The 20,650-nt window shown below is 35.0% G+C and overlaps 2 protein-coding genes across 2 annotated transcripts; both read left to right on the forward strand.

The window, feature by feature from the left end:
- Positions 1 to 3,943: 3,943 nt before the first annotated feature.
- Positions 3,944 to 8,513, forward strand: LOC121374718 (IgGFc-binding protein-like). The gene is made up of 3 exons (XM_041501826.1): positions 3,944 to 5,182; positions 6,063 to 6,370; positions 8,462 to 8,513. The coding sequence occupies exons 1-3, from the start codon at positions 3,944 to 3,946 to the stop codon at positions 8,511 to 8,513; spliced, it is 1,599 nt and encodes a 532-aa protein (XP_041357760.1).
- Positions 8,514 to 12,735: 4,222 nt separating this feature from the next.
- LOC121374719 (IgGFc-binding protein-like) lies at positions 12,736 to 16,107 on the forward strand. The gene is made up of 3 exons (XM_041501827.1): positions 12,736 to 13,293; positions 14,474 to 14,574; positions 16,056 to 16,107. The coding sequence occupies exons 1-3, from the start codon at positions 12,736 to 12,738 to the stop codon at positions 16,105 to 16,107; spliced, it is 711 nt and encodes a 236-aa protein (XP_041357761.1).
- Positions 16,108 to 20,650: the final 4,543 nt, after the last annotated feature.

A 20,650-nucleotide genomic window follows, 5' to 3' on the forward strand; every position in this document is an offset into this window, starting at 1 on the left:
CCTCATTTCACCAAAGATATGGCTATGATTAAACTATAGGTTTCCTTTTATCTCTATTGATTACTGTTATCACTTTTAAGCCATTAACTATATTAATATTATGTCATTAGTGTGCACGGATGTTCAAAACAAAACATATCGATCATGGTTAAGCTGAAAATATACACATTAATGCATATTCAAGACATCAAAATCAAGTTTAAAAGTATCCAAAAGTATGTATCATTGTTAAAGCACACCAGTGTGTGTAACGGTTTTTAGCACCAACAATGGACACGCGTGTGTATGAAAAGACTTACGACGAACACTATACACGTGCATCATGTTGTTTTTTCTGATGTATTAAGTTCTTGTGAATTTGTTTTAAATTTAGTCATTGATTCTTACACTTTTAGAATGTTTGAATATTTTGAAACTTCATTCCACGTTCTTGGACGCCATTGTGGATGTTATGTGGATGAAGTGATCAACAAGGTAAAGTGGTTTGTGTGGTGTTGTGATCTACAGATCTGAGTTGAGCCAGCAAACTGAGCACTTCATCTGAATGACAAAATAACCGTATTCCATTATCAAAATCGTATCAATGCACAAGGCAGAGTCGAATGGATATTTAGGCAAAGTTGTGATTGCTTCTAGGATTAACCACCAAATGTTCGTCCTTAGGAGGACCCCCACTCCACTAGGAGATCCGTAACAGACTATTATATGCGCTTCTCAATGACCACATCGGTAACCAGTAAAATAGCTCGTGAACGTTAACCTTGCTAGCTGCCGCTGAACACGGCCCGCTTGGACAGATATTATTCGTTTAGACGGTGGTGAAGATCCTGATCTGAAACAGCGCACACCGGTCATACATACTTGATCCATTCATTTATCTTGAAGAGGGATCCTCCACCTCAGTGTGAACACTGTCAGTGTACTCTAACGGTACGCTCCATTTCGGTGGAATGCCATCATTTCAAAGAAACTAGAAAATATATATTTGGTCAAAGATATGTGATGGAATCCTTTTTTGAATTTTAATTGTATCTATCTATGATATTTGTATTTTTTGCACAGTTACTTGCACTGTGTTTTAATGTAACTGTTTTTATATTGATGTGGTTCATCATTTAATGATTACATTTACCATAGTTTCACACCCAATAACCGATGCAGTTTTCGTGCTGGTGTGTCATTAAACATCTATTCTGTTCTATTCTATTCTGTTGATCTGGAATCTAGTTAGCAGTACAAGGTGTGAACAATGATATAACAGACACAATTATTCACAGACAGCAAGCTAAGTATCAAGTTAAAGGAACTAGAAAATATTGATATCATTTCTTTTCATTTAATTTATTTTCGTGCACGCTGTCCTGGGCACACATCTCAGCTATCTGGGCTGTCTGTCCAGGACAGTGGGTTAGTTGTTAATTGTTAGTGGTTAGTAAGAGAAGAGGATATAGTGGCCTTACACCTACCCACGGAGTCGTTAAAGGCATACTGTCACATATTTAAGGACTTTATTTCTCTAAAAATGGATAATAAATAAAAATTGCATTAATTGTTGGAAAGCACATCTAGCTATCGCATCACCTTCACTGAACCATGATGGAGTGAAATCCATGTCATCCCTCTCGGCAATTTTGGTTTTTGAATTATGGACCATTGCCATAATTCAATTATTATTTTTAAAATGTCATTAATAAATGGAGTGTGGTGGTTATGAAGATGGTTGAATAAAGTACATTTAGGGACAAATCAAATTATATTTGTTCAGGTAATACTTTGTTAGCCATTAAATAGGTCATTGGTCTGTGACAATATGCCTTTAAAACTCGCTCTGGTTGGGAGCCGGTACCGGGCTGGGAACCCTGTACCAGCCTTATGTCCGATGGCTCGACCACCACGCCACTGAGGCCGGTCATTGATTATTATGTTTTAGAACTGATACTACAGTTTTGGGGGCATTATCTAACTCAGTGGGTAGAGCGCTCGCCTGAAGTGCGTTTTGTCGTAAGATCGAACACCTTTGGTTGACTCCTCTGATTGTGATTTCCCCATTCTAACCTATACTTCATGGCTGGTATATACTGTAGTGAAATGCATGTGAAAGATGACTTGCTGCCAACATACATAAAAGGTAGCGAGTTTCTTCTAAGACATGATGAATTAGTCAAGGTACTCCAATGGTGTCGTTATACAAAAAAAAAACCGATAACTTTCTTACAACAGTTTTAGGACGTGTAAGGGAGAGAAGCGTAGAACAAGTGCATCATATATTGTTTGAGGTTGTTTGAGACAAATCTATTGATATCCTGTCTAAAATACTATATCAGTAATGTTGTCACTAGTTCGATATCATCCTAATGGTATTACAACATTTACAATATTTTTGCAATAGTAAAACTCATATTGATATTCATCCTCAGTCAAATATATACCTTAGCTATATTTATACCATAGTTAATGACACAGCAATGTAGTAAATACGAAAATATAGCTCAATTTTACTAAGTTTTGGAGGTGAAGCGTTGAAAGACGGAATTAAGATGATTTATTTGTTTTTCAGAAAATGGCAGTTGCATATTTGATATTCTTCTTATGTACACTGGAAATCAGTTTACTCTCTGGTATGTACGATACATTATTATTTTATAATCGGTTTACTCTCTGGTGTGTACAATCCATTATCACTTTATACTCGGTTTACTATCTGGTATGTATGATACATCATCACTTTATACTCGGTTTACTCTCTGGTATGTAACATACATCATCACTTTATAAATTAGTTTACTCTCTGGTATGTACGATACATTATCACTTTATAAATCAGTTTACTCTCTGGTGTGTATGATATTTTATCACTTAATACTCGGTTTACTCTCTGGTATGTATGATACATTATCGCTTTATAAATCAGTTTACTCTCTGGTGTGTATGATACATTATCACTTTATAAATCAGTTTACTCTCTGGTGTGTATGATACATTATCACTTAATAATCGGTTTACTCTATGGTGTGTATGATACATTATCACTTTATAAATCAGTTTACTCTCTGGTGTGTATGATACATTATCACTTTATAAATCGGTTTACTCTCTGGTGTGTAAGATACATTATCACTTTATAATCGATTTATGCTCTGGTATGCACGATATATTATAAATTGATAAATCAGTTTTCTCTCTGGTATATATGATACATTATCACTTTATAAATTCGTTTACTCTCTGGTATGTACGATGCATTATCACTTTATACATTTGTTCTACAGTCTTTGACTTTCAATACTTATGAGTCACAATACGTTTATTACGATCATGATTACTGTCAGTACAAAGATGATGACTTACCAGATAGAATCCTTTATGCACTTAACATTCTAGTAAAAAACAAATCCATTTAATTGCTTCTAATAGGCATATTTATGCATGGCATAGTCAGATAATGTCGGTGGATCCATCCAACTGATTGGTTTTTTCTCGTTCAAGCCAGTGCACCACAACTGGTCAAAGGCTTGTGGTATGTGATTTCCTGTCTGTGGGAAAGTACATATAAAAGATCTCTTGCTACTAATGGAAACATGTAGCGGGTTCTCACTGATGACTACATGTTAGAACTGCCAAATCTTTGACATCCAATAGCCAAAGATTAATAAATCAATGTGTTCTAGTGGTGTCGTTTAACAAAACAAACTTTGTCTTGTATATCTGATGCTATATTCCACACTATCTAATTATAAGAATGGATGCATGAATTGCATAAACACTACACTAAATCCTGTAATTAATTTGTTATAGCATATTAATGTTTTAAAATTGTCCTTAATTATTCCTTTTTGTTCTTCTATTTTTCTTCACCATTGATGCTGCAGCAACATCAACACATGTTGGCACAGAATTTATCCTTGCCTTTTTGGAGCACATTGTTGACTATTCCAAACTAAAGATGTATGTTACAACTGTTGAGTCAACAACTGTTAACGTCAGAATATCAGCACCCCGAATTCCATCCACTCAGCCTCCGTTGGACATTAGTGTCACGAGGGGTGCTCCGGCTAACGTTACACTGAGTTCAAACATCAGTCTCATTGGTACTGGAAGACAGGACAAAGGCATTTTCATTTCAAGTGACGGTGATATTACTGTCCAGTGCTTTAGTTTCATCGGATATGAGCGTAGCAGTGGTGCCTATCTTGCTTTACCAACAAATGTACTATCGAAGAAATACATGATAGCTACTTTCTGTGAAATAAATAGCTGCATGTTTGCTGTTGTTGGTACAGAAAATGACACCAGTGTGACAATCTCGATCAAACTACCGCCTAATGAAACGGTACAGTTTGAAGGTACGACATACAGTAATGGCGATATCATTACACTGACCATCAACAGGTACGAAGCTGTCCAAATATCTTCTTCAGGTTCGTTCACTGGTACCTTAATAAGAGCCACTGCCGATATCGCTGTGTTTGTCGGTGCAGACTACACATCGGTAAGAGGACGCTCTGGGGATCACCTGGTGGAACAACTCCAGCCATTGGATTCATGGGGAATGGATTACATGCTGATTCCCTTTCCAGATCGATTGTCATTTGACTTGGTGATGGTTACTGCACAATTTGAGCAAACAACTGTTATGTATAACAACTCTCAGTACGTCATAGATGAAGCTGGAGAGAATATCATCCTTAAGCTCATGTCAGATACACCGTCAAGACTCAGCTCAGACAAAAGGGTTTTAGTAATGCAGTTGTCTACTAGTGTCAGCTCTGACTTTGATGACATTTATGACAACGACTATGGTGACTACTCTGACCCAGTTTATTATGACCCATGTATGCTTCTAGTTACACCCATGGAACAATGGATTTCTCGATATTTTTTCGTATCACCCATTTTGCTATCTCAATCAAAGCCCGTTGTGCTGGCACTTGCTGCAAATAGCGACTGTACTCCTCTGTTTAAATTGATGGCAATAGATACACAGATTTCTCTGACGTGGATTGAAATATCTGGAACGAACATCAGCGTGTCATATACAACCCTTGAACAGGAAGGTCCTTACACCGTGAAGAGTGTGGACAATCAATCCACTTGCTCACCTCTCGGTGGATACATCTACGGACCAGTACAGCATTCTGCGTGGACGATGCCAATTGGACAGTCTTTGAAAGGACTACCAGATGTAAGTTCTTCACGCATATATTTATATTTGTTTAAACATTATTGGCACATCAAATGACCAATGTCTTAATTGGGGGAGGGTATGAAATTCTTTAGTATTTTGAAACCGCTTTCTTGCACATTTCTAACAGACGTAGGTTGGGGAAAGTAACCTTTTGACAAGGTTATGACAGCTCACGTTAATGTGTGATGTATTTTATCTATATGGGAACTTGCATTATCTAGGATGAAAGTTAAAGTTTGTTTTGTTTAAAAATACCACTAGAGCACATTGATTTATTAATTATCGGCTATTAGATGTCAAACGTTTCGTTATTTTGACTCTATTCTTAGAGAGGAAACCCGATACATGTTTTCATTAGTAGCAACGGATGGACAGGATAGCACATGCCACGGCCTTTGATATACCAGTTGTAGCGCACTGGCTGAAGCGAGGAATAGCCCAATGAGCTTTACCACTGGACTACATCCCACACCTCACTAGGATTAGGTATTTTGTATACGGTGTATATGAATATATATACATGGATGGATGGATGGATGGATGGATGGACAGACAGATAGATGTCCAGTGTATAACAAAAATGCATGATGTCAAAAGTCAACACATAGAATTTTCAAAATTGGCTGTTGATAATTTTATTTCATATCTATAGCAATTTCATGGACACGTTTCAAATTACAATAAATACATTTTTGTTGCACCACACCTACAAATAACAAAAAATAGTCGAAATGCATAATATTACTTTTAAAACAACATTCCAACAGCATTATTCCACACAACAAAAATCGTGTTAATCTAAAAATACTCATAAAATATTGAATTCACTGCTTAGGCTGCTGTTATATGACTCAAAGTTATAAAATTTCGTTTTCAGAAACGTGACAAATTTGTTTTTAGCTCCACAGAATTTCCAATGTCTGTTCGGAGTACTAGTATTTCTACTAGTTCTGACTCGCTGGGGGTTACCTTCACGAAGTTAGCGAGTGTGGAAAGATCATCTCTGCAATCCTTGGTCACTGGTGTCAGCCCTACACGCTATTCAGTATGCACATGCTTGTGCAAGGTCACAAGAACTCTGACTGACGACAGTTCGACGATGGGGGAACTGCAGAAGAATCTGACAGTGGAGAAAAGAACCTTGTCGTCCAGAAGACGAAAAAAGCAGAGTGCAGTTGACCCTAGGTTATCATCGATGACTATTGGTCTGTTTGGAATAATATTTCTATCTCTCACGTTCATTTTGATTACAGCAAGTGATATTGTACAGGTAATTAATTGCTTGATATCTGCGTTGAGGGCAAAAAAATCTGCCAAAGGGTCGAACAATTAAATTTATCTCTTTCGACCACAATTTGAAGATTTTATAATTGTAATAACGGCAACAGTAACCTGTTTTGTTCAACTATGTATAATGTAATTGTCGCACAAATTAACAATCCTGGCGAAATGTGTGAAACATGAATATATTCACGGTAACTATATATATGAAATGGATATTTATAACATGAACGTGATAATGTTTACGTTCATGCAGATATCAACCATAGAACTGCTTTACACACTGTATGGACGTCGTATATACAACCCTGTTTCTGCCTAATTATAATTATGTTCGTCAGTGTGGTTTATTATTCCTTTTCGTTGTGTGCATTGTGTTCTCGCTAATTATATTTATACTGTCGTTGTATATGTAGTCACCTTGTTTTCATTAAATTTGTCATAATATAATTTTCCAACATATAACTTGTTAGTTTTACACATGAGGCGCCATATCCAACATATCTTATTCAGCATCATGTTGATGAGGTGTTGGTGATGATTTTAATGCCGATCATAATTACATTATAATGATGATTACCCCTATTGTTGTGACGATGGTGATAATGTTGATGATGATGAAGACAACGATCATGATGATAATGATGATGATATATTATATTCACGCTTATGTTTAATTTAGGTCTAGAGTTGGTTGTCTAGAGATGGCAATAATGGGTTAGTAGAAACCTACAATCGCCACGTGGTTCACCATGGGATCTGAAGCACCTCCTCTCCTCCTGCACAACAATTTCGTGTTCAACATTTCAGATTTCAGTTTAGTTTTGAAATTCCTCCACGGCCCATTTTCTGGATCCTAGGCATAAGGATCCACCATTAGAAGGACCTGTGTACCTTCGGCGCTTGACATTGACATTGCATTAACATGCTTACATATGACATCCCCTAGCGAAGTGGTTTATTTTTCTCCCCACTAAATACAGTGATGTGGTTTACCTGTCTGCTAACTAACTCTAGGAGAGAGGTTTACCACACTTTTTAATCATATTTTCAAACATGTATAAATGTTATGGAAAAGATATAAAAAGCATAAAGATGCACAACAGCAGGAAGATTCATAAAGGATATAGGATTTATGGTCAGAAGGAACCTAAAATGACGAGAGACGGAGAACAAAATTAAACATAAGACAAAGAAAGAAGAGTTTGTATCCGGATGTTTATTGCAACTGTTATGGTAAGCATACTCGTTTTATTTAATGATTCAAATTTGTTTGTGTCAGATTTTGTCACATGCCATTCAATGCGGGTACGGTGAACGTTTCTTTCTTGTTACATTCAAATATCTGCAGAATGACAATGATTAATCTTTGAAAGCCATTATAATCATTTATATATCCTTTATTTTGTAATTGTGTTTATTTAATGCATTTAAGCATGATTGCATTTAATTGTTTGAAACACCTTTATCTAGGTTCGAACTGGTAATGCAGGAATTAAATGTATGATAATCTCATTTTCTTGTGCAGATTAATAGAAACCATTACTAGTATAACACAAAATTTAAATTCTACTATGACTAAGATAAAATATGATTAAAGTCTTCCATATCCCATTTATTTTTATTGATAATTTGCATCATTTATAAGACATTAATTCAACTATTATGCTTGCATAATGTCATTAATCTGTGTGAATGTGAAAATTGATAAATAAGACTATTTAAGACTTGTTTAGCTATTTACAAAAGACCAGTAGTATAACCAGGATTCACACTAACAATGGGCATTTCGTGAAGGCGTGCGTGGAAGATTTGGAGGTATTAAATTATTATGAATATAATTTATATTTTCTCATTGATTCATACATCCTTAGAACGATGCAAAATCCGCTTTTGAACAAAACAGATTCTTATCATTCTAGGTGGTATTCTGTGTGTTGTTGGCTCCGATGAAATGGTTGACAAGATAAAGTAATTTTTGGTTGTAATTTTCAGGTCTGTGTCTAAAGACATGAATGATTTATGGAGTGTTGAATCCGAGCAGTAAAGTTGTGTTTTGTTAACCTCTGATCTAGTCACTGACCAAGTTATATTATAAAAGTCCAGAATCAAGAAAGTGTGAACTTCTGTTCCAAGTCAAATGATATAAAGTTTGTCTGACAATATAACAAAAAGAAAATATTTACAGACTGCAAGCAACATGTCAAATTAGAAATCATTTAATAACATACCTACAGTTTTAAAATGTGTAGCGTCAGAGGAGAGACCGGGTAATAATAATAATAATAATAATAATAATAATAATATATAGTACCAGGTTTCTACGTTTTGATATTGTGGTTAGTTGGCGAGTTTTTGATAACGGTGTAACAGACGATTATATACCTCGATTTTATTTCAAAGTCTGTTGTATCACAACATTACTCTTTTTATACTTGTTTTTGTAAAACTAAACTCAAGTTTATGTATGACCTGAAGAAGATCTATATCCCTGAGGGTGGACAATTAAATATGTTGAGAACGTAAACCTAATGCATTTTAAAGATATTTACCAATATTACATAATTCTAAATAGTTCGTGAACGTTAACCTTGCTAGCTGCCGCTGAACACGGTCCACTTATTCGTTTAGACGGTTGTGAAGATCCTGATCCAACTTTTACTGCAATTTCTACGTGATACTGACTTCTATTCCGAATTTTATTTTATCTATCTGTGATATTTCTATTTTTGCACAGTTATTTGCACTGTGTTTTAAATTAACTGTCGCACTTTTTATATTGATGTGGTTCATCATTTAATGTTTACATTTACCATAGTTTGACACCTAATAGCCGATTATTTTTCTTGCTGAGCAGTCGCTTAACATCTATTCTCTTCTACTCTATTCTGTTCTATTCTATTCTATTCTACTCTATTCTACTCTATTCTATTCTATTGATCTGAACCTGTATCAACCCTGGAATCTAGTTAGCAGTATAAGGTGTGAGCAATGATTTAACAACGACAAAAGTATTCACAGACTGCAAGCAAAGTGTCAAGTTAAACGAATCGTGCTTATATCCTGTTCAAGAACGCTGTCCTGGGCACACACCTCAGCTGTCTGGGCTGTCTGTCCAAGACAGTGGGTTAGTTGTTAATTGTTAGTGGTTAGTGAGAGAAGAGGGTGTAGTACCCTTACACCTACCCACTGGGTCATTAAAACTCGCTGTGGGTGGGAGCCGGTACCGGGCTGCGAACCCTGTACCTACCAGCCTTATGTCCGATGGCTTAACCACGACGTCACGTCCGGTCATTGGTCGTTATTTTTTGGGAACTGACACTTCAGTTTTGGGGGCGTGATCTAGCTCAGTGGGTAGAGCGCTCGCCTGCACTTCTCGTGTTGTAAGATCGAACACTTTCGGTGGACTCCTCTGATTATGTTTTTCGCCATTCCAGCCTATGCCTCATGGCTGGTATATTAAAGCCGGGGTATATGCTGGGTTGAAGTGCATATGAAAGATACCTTGCTGCCATTGTACACAAAAGGTAGCGAGTTTCTTCTAAGACATGATGAATTAGTAAAAGTACTCCAGTGGTCTCATTATACAAAAAAAAAGAATAACTTTCTTACTACAATTTTAGAACGTGTAAGTTCAGGGAAGAGAAGGGTAAAACAAATGTGATTGTATATTGTTTGAGGTTGTTTGAGAGAAATATGCTGATATGCTGACGAAAATATAGCTGATATGCTGTCTAAAATACTGTATCAGTAATGTTGTCACTAGTTCGATATCATCCCAATGGTATTTCGATATTTACAATACTTTTGCAATAGTAAAACTCATCCCATGTCAAATATATACCTTAACAATATTTATACCATATTTAATGACACAGCCATGTAGTAAATACGAAAATATAGCGCAATTTCACTAAGTCTTGGAGGTGAAACAATGAAAGACGGAATTATGAAGATTTATTTGTTTTTCAGAAAACTGCAGTTGCATATTTTTTATTCTTCATATGTACACTGGAAAACAGTGTACTCTCTGGTATGTACGATACATTATCATTTTATAATCGGTTTACTCTCTTGTATGTACGATACATTATCATTTTATAATCGGTTTACTCTCTAGTATCTACGATACATTATCATTTTATAAGCGGTTTACTCTCTGGTATGTATGATACATTATCACTTTATAATCGGTTTACTCTCTGGTATCTATGATACATTATCATTTTATAATCGGTTTACTCTCTGGTATGTACGATACATTATCACTTTATAATCGGTTTACTCTCTGGTATCTATGATACATTATCATTTTATACTCAATTTATTCTTTGGTATGTACGATACATTATCATTTTATAATCAGTTTACTCTCTGGTATGCACGATACATTATCATTTTATAATCAGTTTACTCTCTGATATGTACGATACATTATCATTTTATACTCAATTTACTCTTTGGTATGTACGATACATTATCATTTTATAATCGGTTTACTCTTTGTTATGTACAATGCATTATCATTTTATAATCGGTTTACTCACTGGTATGTACGATGCATTATCACTTTAAAATCGGTTTACTCTCTGGTATGTACAATACATTATCACCTTATAATCGGTTTACTCTCTGGTATGTATGATACATTATCACTTTATAATCGGTTTACTCTCTGGTATCTATGATACATTATCACTTTATAATCGGTTTACTCTCTGGTGTGTACGATACATTATCACTTTATAAATCAGTTTACTCTTTGGTGTGTATCATATATTATCACTTTATAAATCAGTTTTCTCTCTGGTATGTATGATACATTATCACTTTATAAATTGGTTTACTCTCTGGTATGTATGATACATTATCACTTTATAATCNTTATCAGGTTTACTCTCTGGTATGTATGATACATTATCACTTTATAATCGGTTTACTGGTATGTACAATACTCTCGGTATCTATGATACATTATCACTTTATAATCGGTTTACTCTCTGGTATCTATGATACATTATCACTTTATAATCGGTTTACTCTCTGGTGTGTATGATACATTATCACTTTATAAATCGGTTTACTCTCTGGTGTGTATGATACATTATCACTTTATAAATCAGTTTACTCTTTGGTGTGTATCATATATTATCACGTTATAAATCAGTTTTCTCTCTGGTATGTATGATACATTATCACTTTATAAATTATTTACTCTCTGGTATGTACAATACATTGTCACTTTATATATTTGATCTACAGTCTTTGACTTTCAATACTTGTGAGTCACAATACGTTTATTCCGATGATGTTTACTGTCAGTACACAGATGGTAACTTACCGGATAGTATATTTTATGCACTTAAGGTTCTAGCAAAAAGATTTCCATTTAATTGCTTCTAATAAGCATATTTATCCATGGTATAGTCAGATAATGTTCATAAATAGAACCACGTCGGTGGATCCATCCAACTGGTTAGTTTTCTCGTTCCAACCAGTGTACCACAGCCGGTTAAAGATCGTGGTATGTGCTTTCCTGCCTGTGGAAAGTACATATAAAAGATCCCATACTACTAATGGAAACATGTAGCGGGTTTTCTCTGATGACTACATGCCAGAATTGCCAAATGTTTGACATCCAATAGCCGAAGATTAATAAATCAATGTGCTCTAGAGGTGTCATAAAACAAAAAACTGCTTCTCTTATATCTGATGCTATATTCCACACTGTCTAATTATAACAGTGGATGCATGCATTGTATAAACACTACACTAAATATTGTAATTAATTTCTAATCGCATATTAATGTTTTAAAACTGTGCTTAATTATTCTCCCTTTTTTTTGGTTCTTCTATTTTACTTCACCATTGATGCTGCAGCAACGTCAACACATGTTGGCAGAGAATTTATCCTTGCCTTTTTGGAGCACATTGTTGACTATTCCAAACTAAACATTTACGTTACAACTGTTGAGTCAACAACTGTTAACGTCAGAATATCAGCACCCCTAATTCCATCCACTCACCCTCCGTTGGAAATTTTCATCACGAGGGGTGCTCCGGCTAACGTTACACTGAGTACAAATGTCAGTCTCCTTCGTACTGGAAGACAGGACAATGGCATTTTGATTTCAAGTGACGGTGATATCACTGTCCAGTCCTTTAGTTTCACCGAATATTTCCGTAGCAGTGGTGCCTATCTTGCTTTACCAACAAATGCACTATCGCACAAATACATGATAGCTACTTTCTGTGAAATAAATAGCTGCATGTTTGCTGTTGTTGGTACAGAACATGACACCAGTGTGACAATCTCTATCAAACTACCGCCTAATGAAATGGTACAATTTGAAGGTACGACATACAGCAATGGCGATATCATTACACTGACCATCAACAGGTACGAAGCTGTCCAAATATCCTCTTCAGGTTCGTTCACTGGTACCTTAATAAGAGCCACTGCCGACATCGCTGTGTTTGTCGGTGCAGACTACACATCGGTAAGAGGACGCTCTATGGATCACCTGGTGGAACAACTCCAGCCATTGGATTCATGGGGAATGGATTACATGTTGATTCCCTTTCCAGATCGATCGTCATTTGACTTGGTGATGGTTACTGCACAATTTGAGCAAACAACTGTTATGTATAACAACTCTCAGTACGTCATAGATGAAGCTGGAGAGAATATCATCCTTAAGCTCATGTCAGATACACCGTCAAGACTCAGCTCAGACAAAAGGGTTTTAGTAATGCAGTTGTCTACTAGTGTCAGCTCTGACTTTGATGACATTTATGACAACGACTATGGTGACTACTCTGACCCAGTTTATTATTACCCATGTATGCTTCTAGTTACACCCATGGAACAATGGATTTCTCGATATTTCTTTGTATCGCCAGTTTAGCTATCTCAATCAAAGCCCGTTGTGCTGGCACTTGCTGCAAATAGCGACTGTACTCCTCTGTTTAAATTGATGGCAATAGATGCACAGATTTCTCTGACGTGGATTGAGATATATGGAATGAACATCAGCGTGTCATATACAACCCTTGAACAGGAAGGTCCTTACACCGTGAAGAGCGTGGACATTCAAGCCACTTGCTCACCTCTCGGTGGATTATCCACGGACCAGGACATCATTCTGTGTGGACAATGTCAATTGGACAGTCTTTGAAAGGACTACCAGATGTAAGTTCTTCACGCATATATTTATATTTGTTTAAACGTTATTGGCACATCAAATGAGCAATGTCACAATTGGGGGAGGGTATGAAATTCTTTAGTATTTTGAAACCGCTTCCTTGCACATTTCTAACAGACGTAGGTTGGGGCAAAGTAACCTTTTTACAAGGTTATGACTGCTCACGTGAATTTGTCATGTATTTCATCTATGTGGGAACTTGCACTATCTAGGATAAAAGTTAAAGTTTGTTTTGTTTAAAGATACCACTAGAGCACATTGATTTATTAATTATCGGCTATTGGGTGTCAAACATTTAGTCATTTAGACGTCTATTCTTAGGGAGGAAACCCGCGACATGTTTTCATTAGGCCCTTGATATATTAGTCGTTGAGCATCAAGCGAGCGCTTTACCACTGGGCTACATCCCGCACCTCTCTAGGATGATGTATGTGTACATGAATATATATAAATGGATGGATGGATGGAGAAATAGATAGATGTCCAGTGTATAACAAAAATGCATGGTATCAAAAGTCAACACATGAATTTTCTAAATTGGCTGTTGATCATTTTATTTCCTATCTATAGAAATTTCATGGACACGTTTCAAATTACTGGTAATAACAATAAATACGTTTTTGTTGCACAACACCTACAAATAATGAAACATACTCGAAATACATAATATTACTTTTAAAACAACATTCCAACAGCATTATACCACCCCAAAAAATCGTGTTAATCTAAAATACTCATAAAATATTGAATCCACTGCTTAGGCTGTTGTCATGTGACTCAAAGTTAAACATTTCGTTTTCAGAAACGTGACAAAGTTGCTTTCAGCTCCACAGAAATTCCAATGTCTGTTCAGAGTACTAGTATTTCTATTAGTTCTGATTCCTTTGGTGTTACCTTCACGAAGTTAGCGAGTGTGGAAAGATCATCTCTGCAATCCATGTTGATGATGATGAAGACAACGATCATGATGATAATGTTGATGATGATGATGACGACAACGATGATGATGATGATGATGATGATGATGATATATTATTTTCACGCTTATGTCTAATTAAGGTCTGGAGAGATGGCAATAATGGGTTAGTGGAAACCTACAATCGCCACGTGGTTTACCATGGCGTCTGAAGCACCTCCTTCTCCTCCTGCTCATCAATTCCATGTTCAATATTTCATATTTTCACGTCATTTAGTTTTGAAATTCCTCCACAGCCTATTTAAGGGATCCTATGCATCAGGAACCACAACTAGTAGGATCTGCGTACCTCCAGCACTTGATACTGCATTAACATGCTTACATATGATATCCCCTACCGAAGTGCTTTATTTTTCTCCCCACTAAATACAGTGATGTGGTTTACCTGTCTGCTAACTAAATCTAGGGGAGAGGTTTACCACTCTTTTTAAGAAAAAATTCAAACATGTATAAATGCTATGGAAAAGATATAAAAAGTATAAAGATGCACAACAGTTGAAAGATTCATAAAGGATTTAGGATTTGTGGTCAGAAGGAAACTAAAATGACGAGAAATGGAGAACAAAATTAAACATAAGACAAAGAAAGGAGTTTGTATCTGGATTTTTATTGCAACTGTTATGGTAAGCATACTCGTTTTATTTAATGATTCAAGTTACTGTTTGTGTAAGATTTTGTCACATGCCCTTCAATGCGGGTACGGTGAACTTTTCTTTCTTGTTACATTCAAATATCTGCAGAATGACAATGATTAATCTTTGATTAATCTTTGAAAGCCATTATAATCATTTATATATCCTTTATTTTGTAATTTTGTTTATTTCCTATACGACATGCATTTAAGCATGATTGCATTTAATTGTTTGAAACACATTTATCTAGGTTAGGACTGGTAATGCATGATAATCTCATTTTCTTGTGCAGATCAATAGAAACCATTACTAGTATAACAAAAAAATTAAATTCTACTGTGATCAAGGTAAAATATGATTAAAGACTTCCATGTCGCATTTATCTTTACTGATAATTTGCATCATTTATAAGACATTGATTGAACTATTATGCTTGCACAATTGCATTAATGTGTGTGAATGTTCGATCATGGTTAAGCTGAAAATTCATAAATAAGACTGTTTAAGACTGGTTTAGCTATTTAAAAAGACCAGTAGTATAACCAGGATCCACACTAACAATGGACATTTCGTGAAGGCTTGCATCAAGAATTTGGTGGTATTAACTTATTATGAATACGATTTAGATTTGCTTATTGATTTATACATCCTTAGCACGATGCAAAATCCGCTTTTGAACAAAACAGAGTCTTATCATTCTAGGTGGCATTCTGTGTGTTGTTGGCTCCGACGAAATGGTTGACAAGGTAAAGTAATTTTTTGGTTGTAATTTTCAGGTCTGTGTCTAAAGACATCAATGATTTATGGAGTGTTGAATCTGAGCAGTAAAGTTTTGTTTTGTTAACCTCTGATCTAGCCACTGACCAAAGTTATATTATAAAAGTCCAGAATCAAGAAAGTGTGAACTTCTGTTCTAAATCAAATGATATAAAGTCTAACTGACGATATAACAAAACGAAAATATTTACAGACTGCAAGCTATATCTCAAATCAAACGAAGGTTTCGCCGTTTTGATATTGTGGTTATTTGGCAAGCTTTAGATAACGGTGTAACAGACGATTATATACCTCGATTTTATTTCAAAGTCTGTTGTATCACAATATTACACTTTTTGTACTTTTTTTCGGTAAAAATAAACTCAAGTTTATGTATGACCTGAAGAAGATCTATATCACTGGCTGATTGTGACTGTGACGTCAGACCCAGTTCCAGTGTAAACATTATTTGCAGGAAGCTACTTGCGTGTTTGTTTCAAAATGTTTAATTCAAAACACTGGCTAATTCCAAACGGGAGCGAATAATGGAGAATTGAAAAATAAGAGGTACTTTGATGTTACATGAATTATTTATTTATGAAGTTCAACAATTATTGCTGTAAATGGATGTTTTAAAAATGAGAAAACGACCTGCCTAAAAACTGAGCAAACTCATTTCCTAGTGACATGATAACACTTTGAATTATCAGGTAGGGGTTATTAGATTATAGGAAGCATGGTTGAATGATATATATATATATATATAAGAATTGACTGCAATTAGTTCCCCGTAGAAGGTGATACAAAAGTGTGTACATCGTTTTTTCGGTTCATACTTGCATGAATAAAAACATAATTGCGGTCAACCTTATAATTAAATTTATATGCATACTTTAACAATACATAACTGAAGTTATTTTGTTTAGTTTTAAATCCGCCTGTTCGTGTAACCTTCATTGATACTTACGTCACGTAAGAATGCAAACGTTCATTCACCATTATTTGAATCAGGTAAATGACGTAATTTTGATAAGCGACGCCATTTCATCTAGCTAATTTGTGCATTTTTACGGGTCAAACAAAAGTATGCACATCGAATTTTCGGTACATACTTGCATGAACCAAAATATAATTGCGATCAATTCTTATAATTAAACTTATATGCATAATTTAACAGTAAATGTCTCAAAAAGTTTTGTTTAGTTTTAAATATGCCTGTATATTGTTTCTGTAAATTTTATTGATACTTATGTCGCGTAAGAATGCAAATGTTCATTCACTATCATATGATTGCCAAATGACGTCATTTGGTAAATGACTTGAGTTTTATAAGCGACTAGTTTTAGCAATCTAATTAAAATTAGATCCACTATTACATGTGGATCTAACAGCACCCCTTGGAGCTCATGCTCAGTTGACCTTTCATTCGACCAATCAAAACCTTACTTACAAAATCATGCCAGTGATTTGAAAAGAATTTATACTAGTATACAATTCAGAGTTTATTACTTCACTTTTCCCCCTATTTTTTTTTTCAATGTTGAAATAAACCAACAAGTTCGCCTATTGCATAAATAGTCTCGCCCGATATTTTTAGAATTTGTATGCTCCCGAATAACGCTATTAAAGGCGAAGTGTAATTGGTCGATATTTAAATTGTTATTTATAGATGAAATGTCACCTGGACATGGGAGTCCACGCAATGTTGTTAGATCTACTGGTAGACCAGTAGAGCTAATTTTAATCAGATTGTAGTATTATATATGTCTACTCTGCTATAGCATTGTCCATTAATTTATCGTATACATTTTTTGTATTGCTTTTGTATCTTTCACGTGTGTTTTCTTCAAAATATCTAAATGTGGTTGCCTGAATAATCAGTCTTGTTGCACAAAAGTAGTGCGAGTCAGTGGATGGGGTGGGGAGGGGTAATAGGCACATGACCTTCCGTAAATAGTGATATTGCCCTGAGACGGTCCCACCGGTCCATCAAAAGTGATATTGAACTGGGTGATTAAATCAATGAAACTAAAGATGAGACAAAATTCTGTCTAATTAATGAGTAGGTAACGTAATCCAACGTCAACTGCTAATTCTAATGTAAACAAGCACAAACTTGTGACAAAACGCTTTGCTGTCCTTCGACAAAAAGAAAATATCTTTATTCATAAAAAGTTTAATTCCGCAAATACGACAAAAACAAGGTTAGTAATCGTCAAATTGTGTAAGGAATATCTCGCAGATTTAAGCTTTGAAACGTACATCAATATGCAGTTGGAATCGACACTCACAGGATTTTATGTTACAAATTAAAAAAACTGCATTTGGAGGTAATCGGTAACTGATCAGTATAAATGTATGTTCAGATTTATCAAATGTTGTGTTTTATTTTGCTATTAATATGATTTTGACACTCTTGCTGGTTATAATGTCTAGAATTCGATTTTTGTCAGTTGAAACAGTTGAAACATTATGCCTTCCTCTGCGTGTCATAACACGTCATAGATTATTAAACGAGCTTGTTTGTCGTACTGATTTTACAAAACGAGTGTCCGAATTTTCGTATTGCCCGAGCGAGAGTGAGGGTAATACATGAATCCTGAAACGAGTTGCGTACAATCAGTACGACTCACACATGAATGTAATAATTTCTTTATTATCGATATTATTATTGTTGTTTTTTTATGAATAGCAAGACCCAACTCAAAATGTTTCAGCCACAACTACGAGACGACGAAATGACGTTATATAGAGAGAGAGAGAGAGAGAGAGAGAGAGAGAGAGAGAGAGAGAGAGAGAGAGAGAGAGAGAGAGAGAGAGAGAGAGAGAGAGAGAGAGAGAGATTGATTGATTGTTAAACGAGCTTGTGTGTCGTACTGATTTTATGAAAATCGTGTCAGGATTCATGTATTACACTAATTTCGTAAAATCAGTACGATTCACACGCGAGTGTAATAACTTCTTTATTATCCACATTATCCAAAATACTATTTTTGTGAATAACAAGATAGAACCATGTCAAGACTAAAAACTAAAAAGAGACGACGAACCGACGTCATTTTCATAAGCGGATACACTGTGGAAGCCTCATTAAGTTATAACGTCGCTTCATTAAATTACGTCATTCGTTGTACACATGAAATCATTATGACACACCTGGGTCATACTACTTATATTTCCCTGTATATCATGAAATATATATATATTATCCACATAGTTCAAGATATACAGGGAAATATAACCAGTATGACCCTGTATATCTTAATATATATATTATCCAGATAGTTCAAGATATACAGGGAGATATAACCAGTATGGCCCACGTGTGTCATAATGATTTCACGTGTACAACAAATGACATAATTTTGTAATATATATATATATATATATATATATATATATATATATATATATATATATATTATGAGCGTCACATTCGATAACATGTGAACGCGGAAGTAAAAGTTGACATGCTGTTTGTTTTGAAGAATTTAAGAAGATGGCATCTTCTTCTTCACATGAAGATCGTTTTAAGTAAACATACATCTTTATGTACAGTATTTTTTGGTTACTATTTTGTTTTGGGTTTTGTTTTGAAATAATAACATGAGAACATTGGTCAAGATCGTTAGCGATACTATCTGTATCCATTTTAATATTAGAGATGATACACATCCTATAGACGTCCTATATATTGATATGATATGCAAGTATTACATATATTTATAACGTACCTGATTATACACAACATAAAGTTCAGCAACTTTCCTAGAAGTTATACAATATCCATAAGTTAGACCAAACATCAAATTAGGATCGTATCGGGTTGCATGGGTCTACCACACGGTTAGGCCTACCTGTTTGTGGACTACAATCAACACCACTATTTCTCTTCCTATTTCTATTTATAAACTAAATACTGAAAACTAAATCATGTTTATTATTTCCTATAAACAAAAACAAAAACAAAACGTCTGTAACAATACTGTATTTTTAGTTATTTATTTTACCATCGTTAGCGAACAAATTTATTGTCCTCTGCACACACATTGCGGTATGGAAACAACAGAAACGTTTCATTTATATACCTTTATTGTACGTCATGATGTCATTGCATAAGCTGGTCTACAGCTTAGCAACTTGTTATGCCATGCTGAGGTATGGTGGATCAATTCTCGAAAGGTTGCCCACCCCACCCCACCCCCGAATTAAAAAAATAGTGTGTGTGTGTGTGATAATTATTAAATTATTATAGTATCTGTTCACTTTACTCACTTCACATCATTTATCAGTGGAAACGGAAGAAACAGTATCTGTATTAATAAGATATGAAACACTACCACCAACAGTTCAGTTGCTGAATAACATGTCTGGGTATTTTAATTTTGGCATCTTTCAAATTAACAATAATAATATATTCATGTTCTAAACGGTACTTTAAGTAAACAAACAAATAGTAGGTCAAGCAAAGATCCCACATTATAAATATATCTTCCAGAGATCTTTCAGAAACGGAAATTAAATTATTGAAACGTGGGTTAAAATTTACTCGAACACCCAGATCAAACAAGGTCGAATTAATTAGTGATGTTAAAAGTTTTACCAGAAAGTTGAG

This window comes from Gigantopelta aegis, chromosome 6, assembly GCF_016097555.1.
Source record: "Gigantopelta aegis isolate Gae_Host chromosome 6, Gae_host_genome, whole genome shotgun sequence".
Lineage (NCBI taxonomy): Eukaryota > Metazoa > Mollusca > Gastropoda > Neomphalida > Peltospiridae > Gigantopelta > Gigantopelta aegis.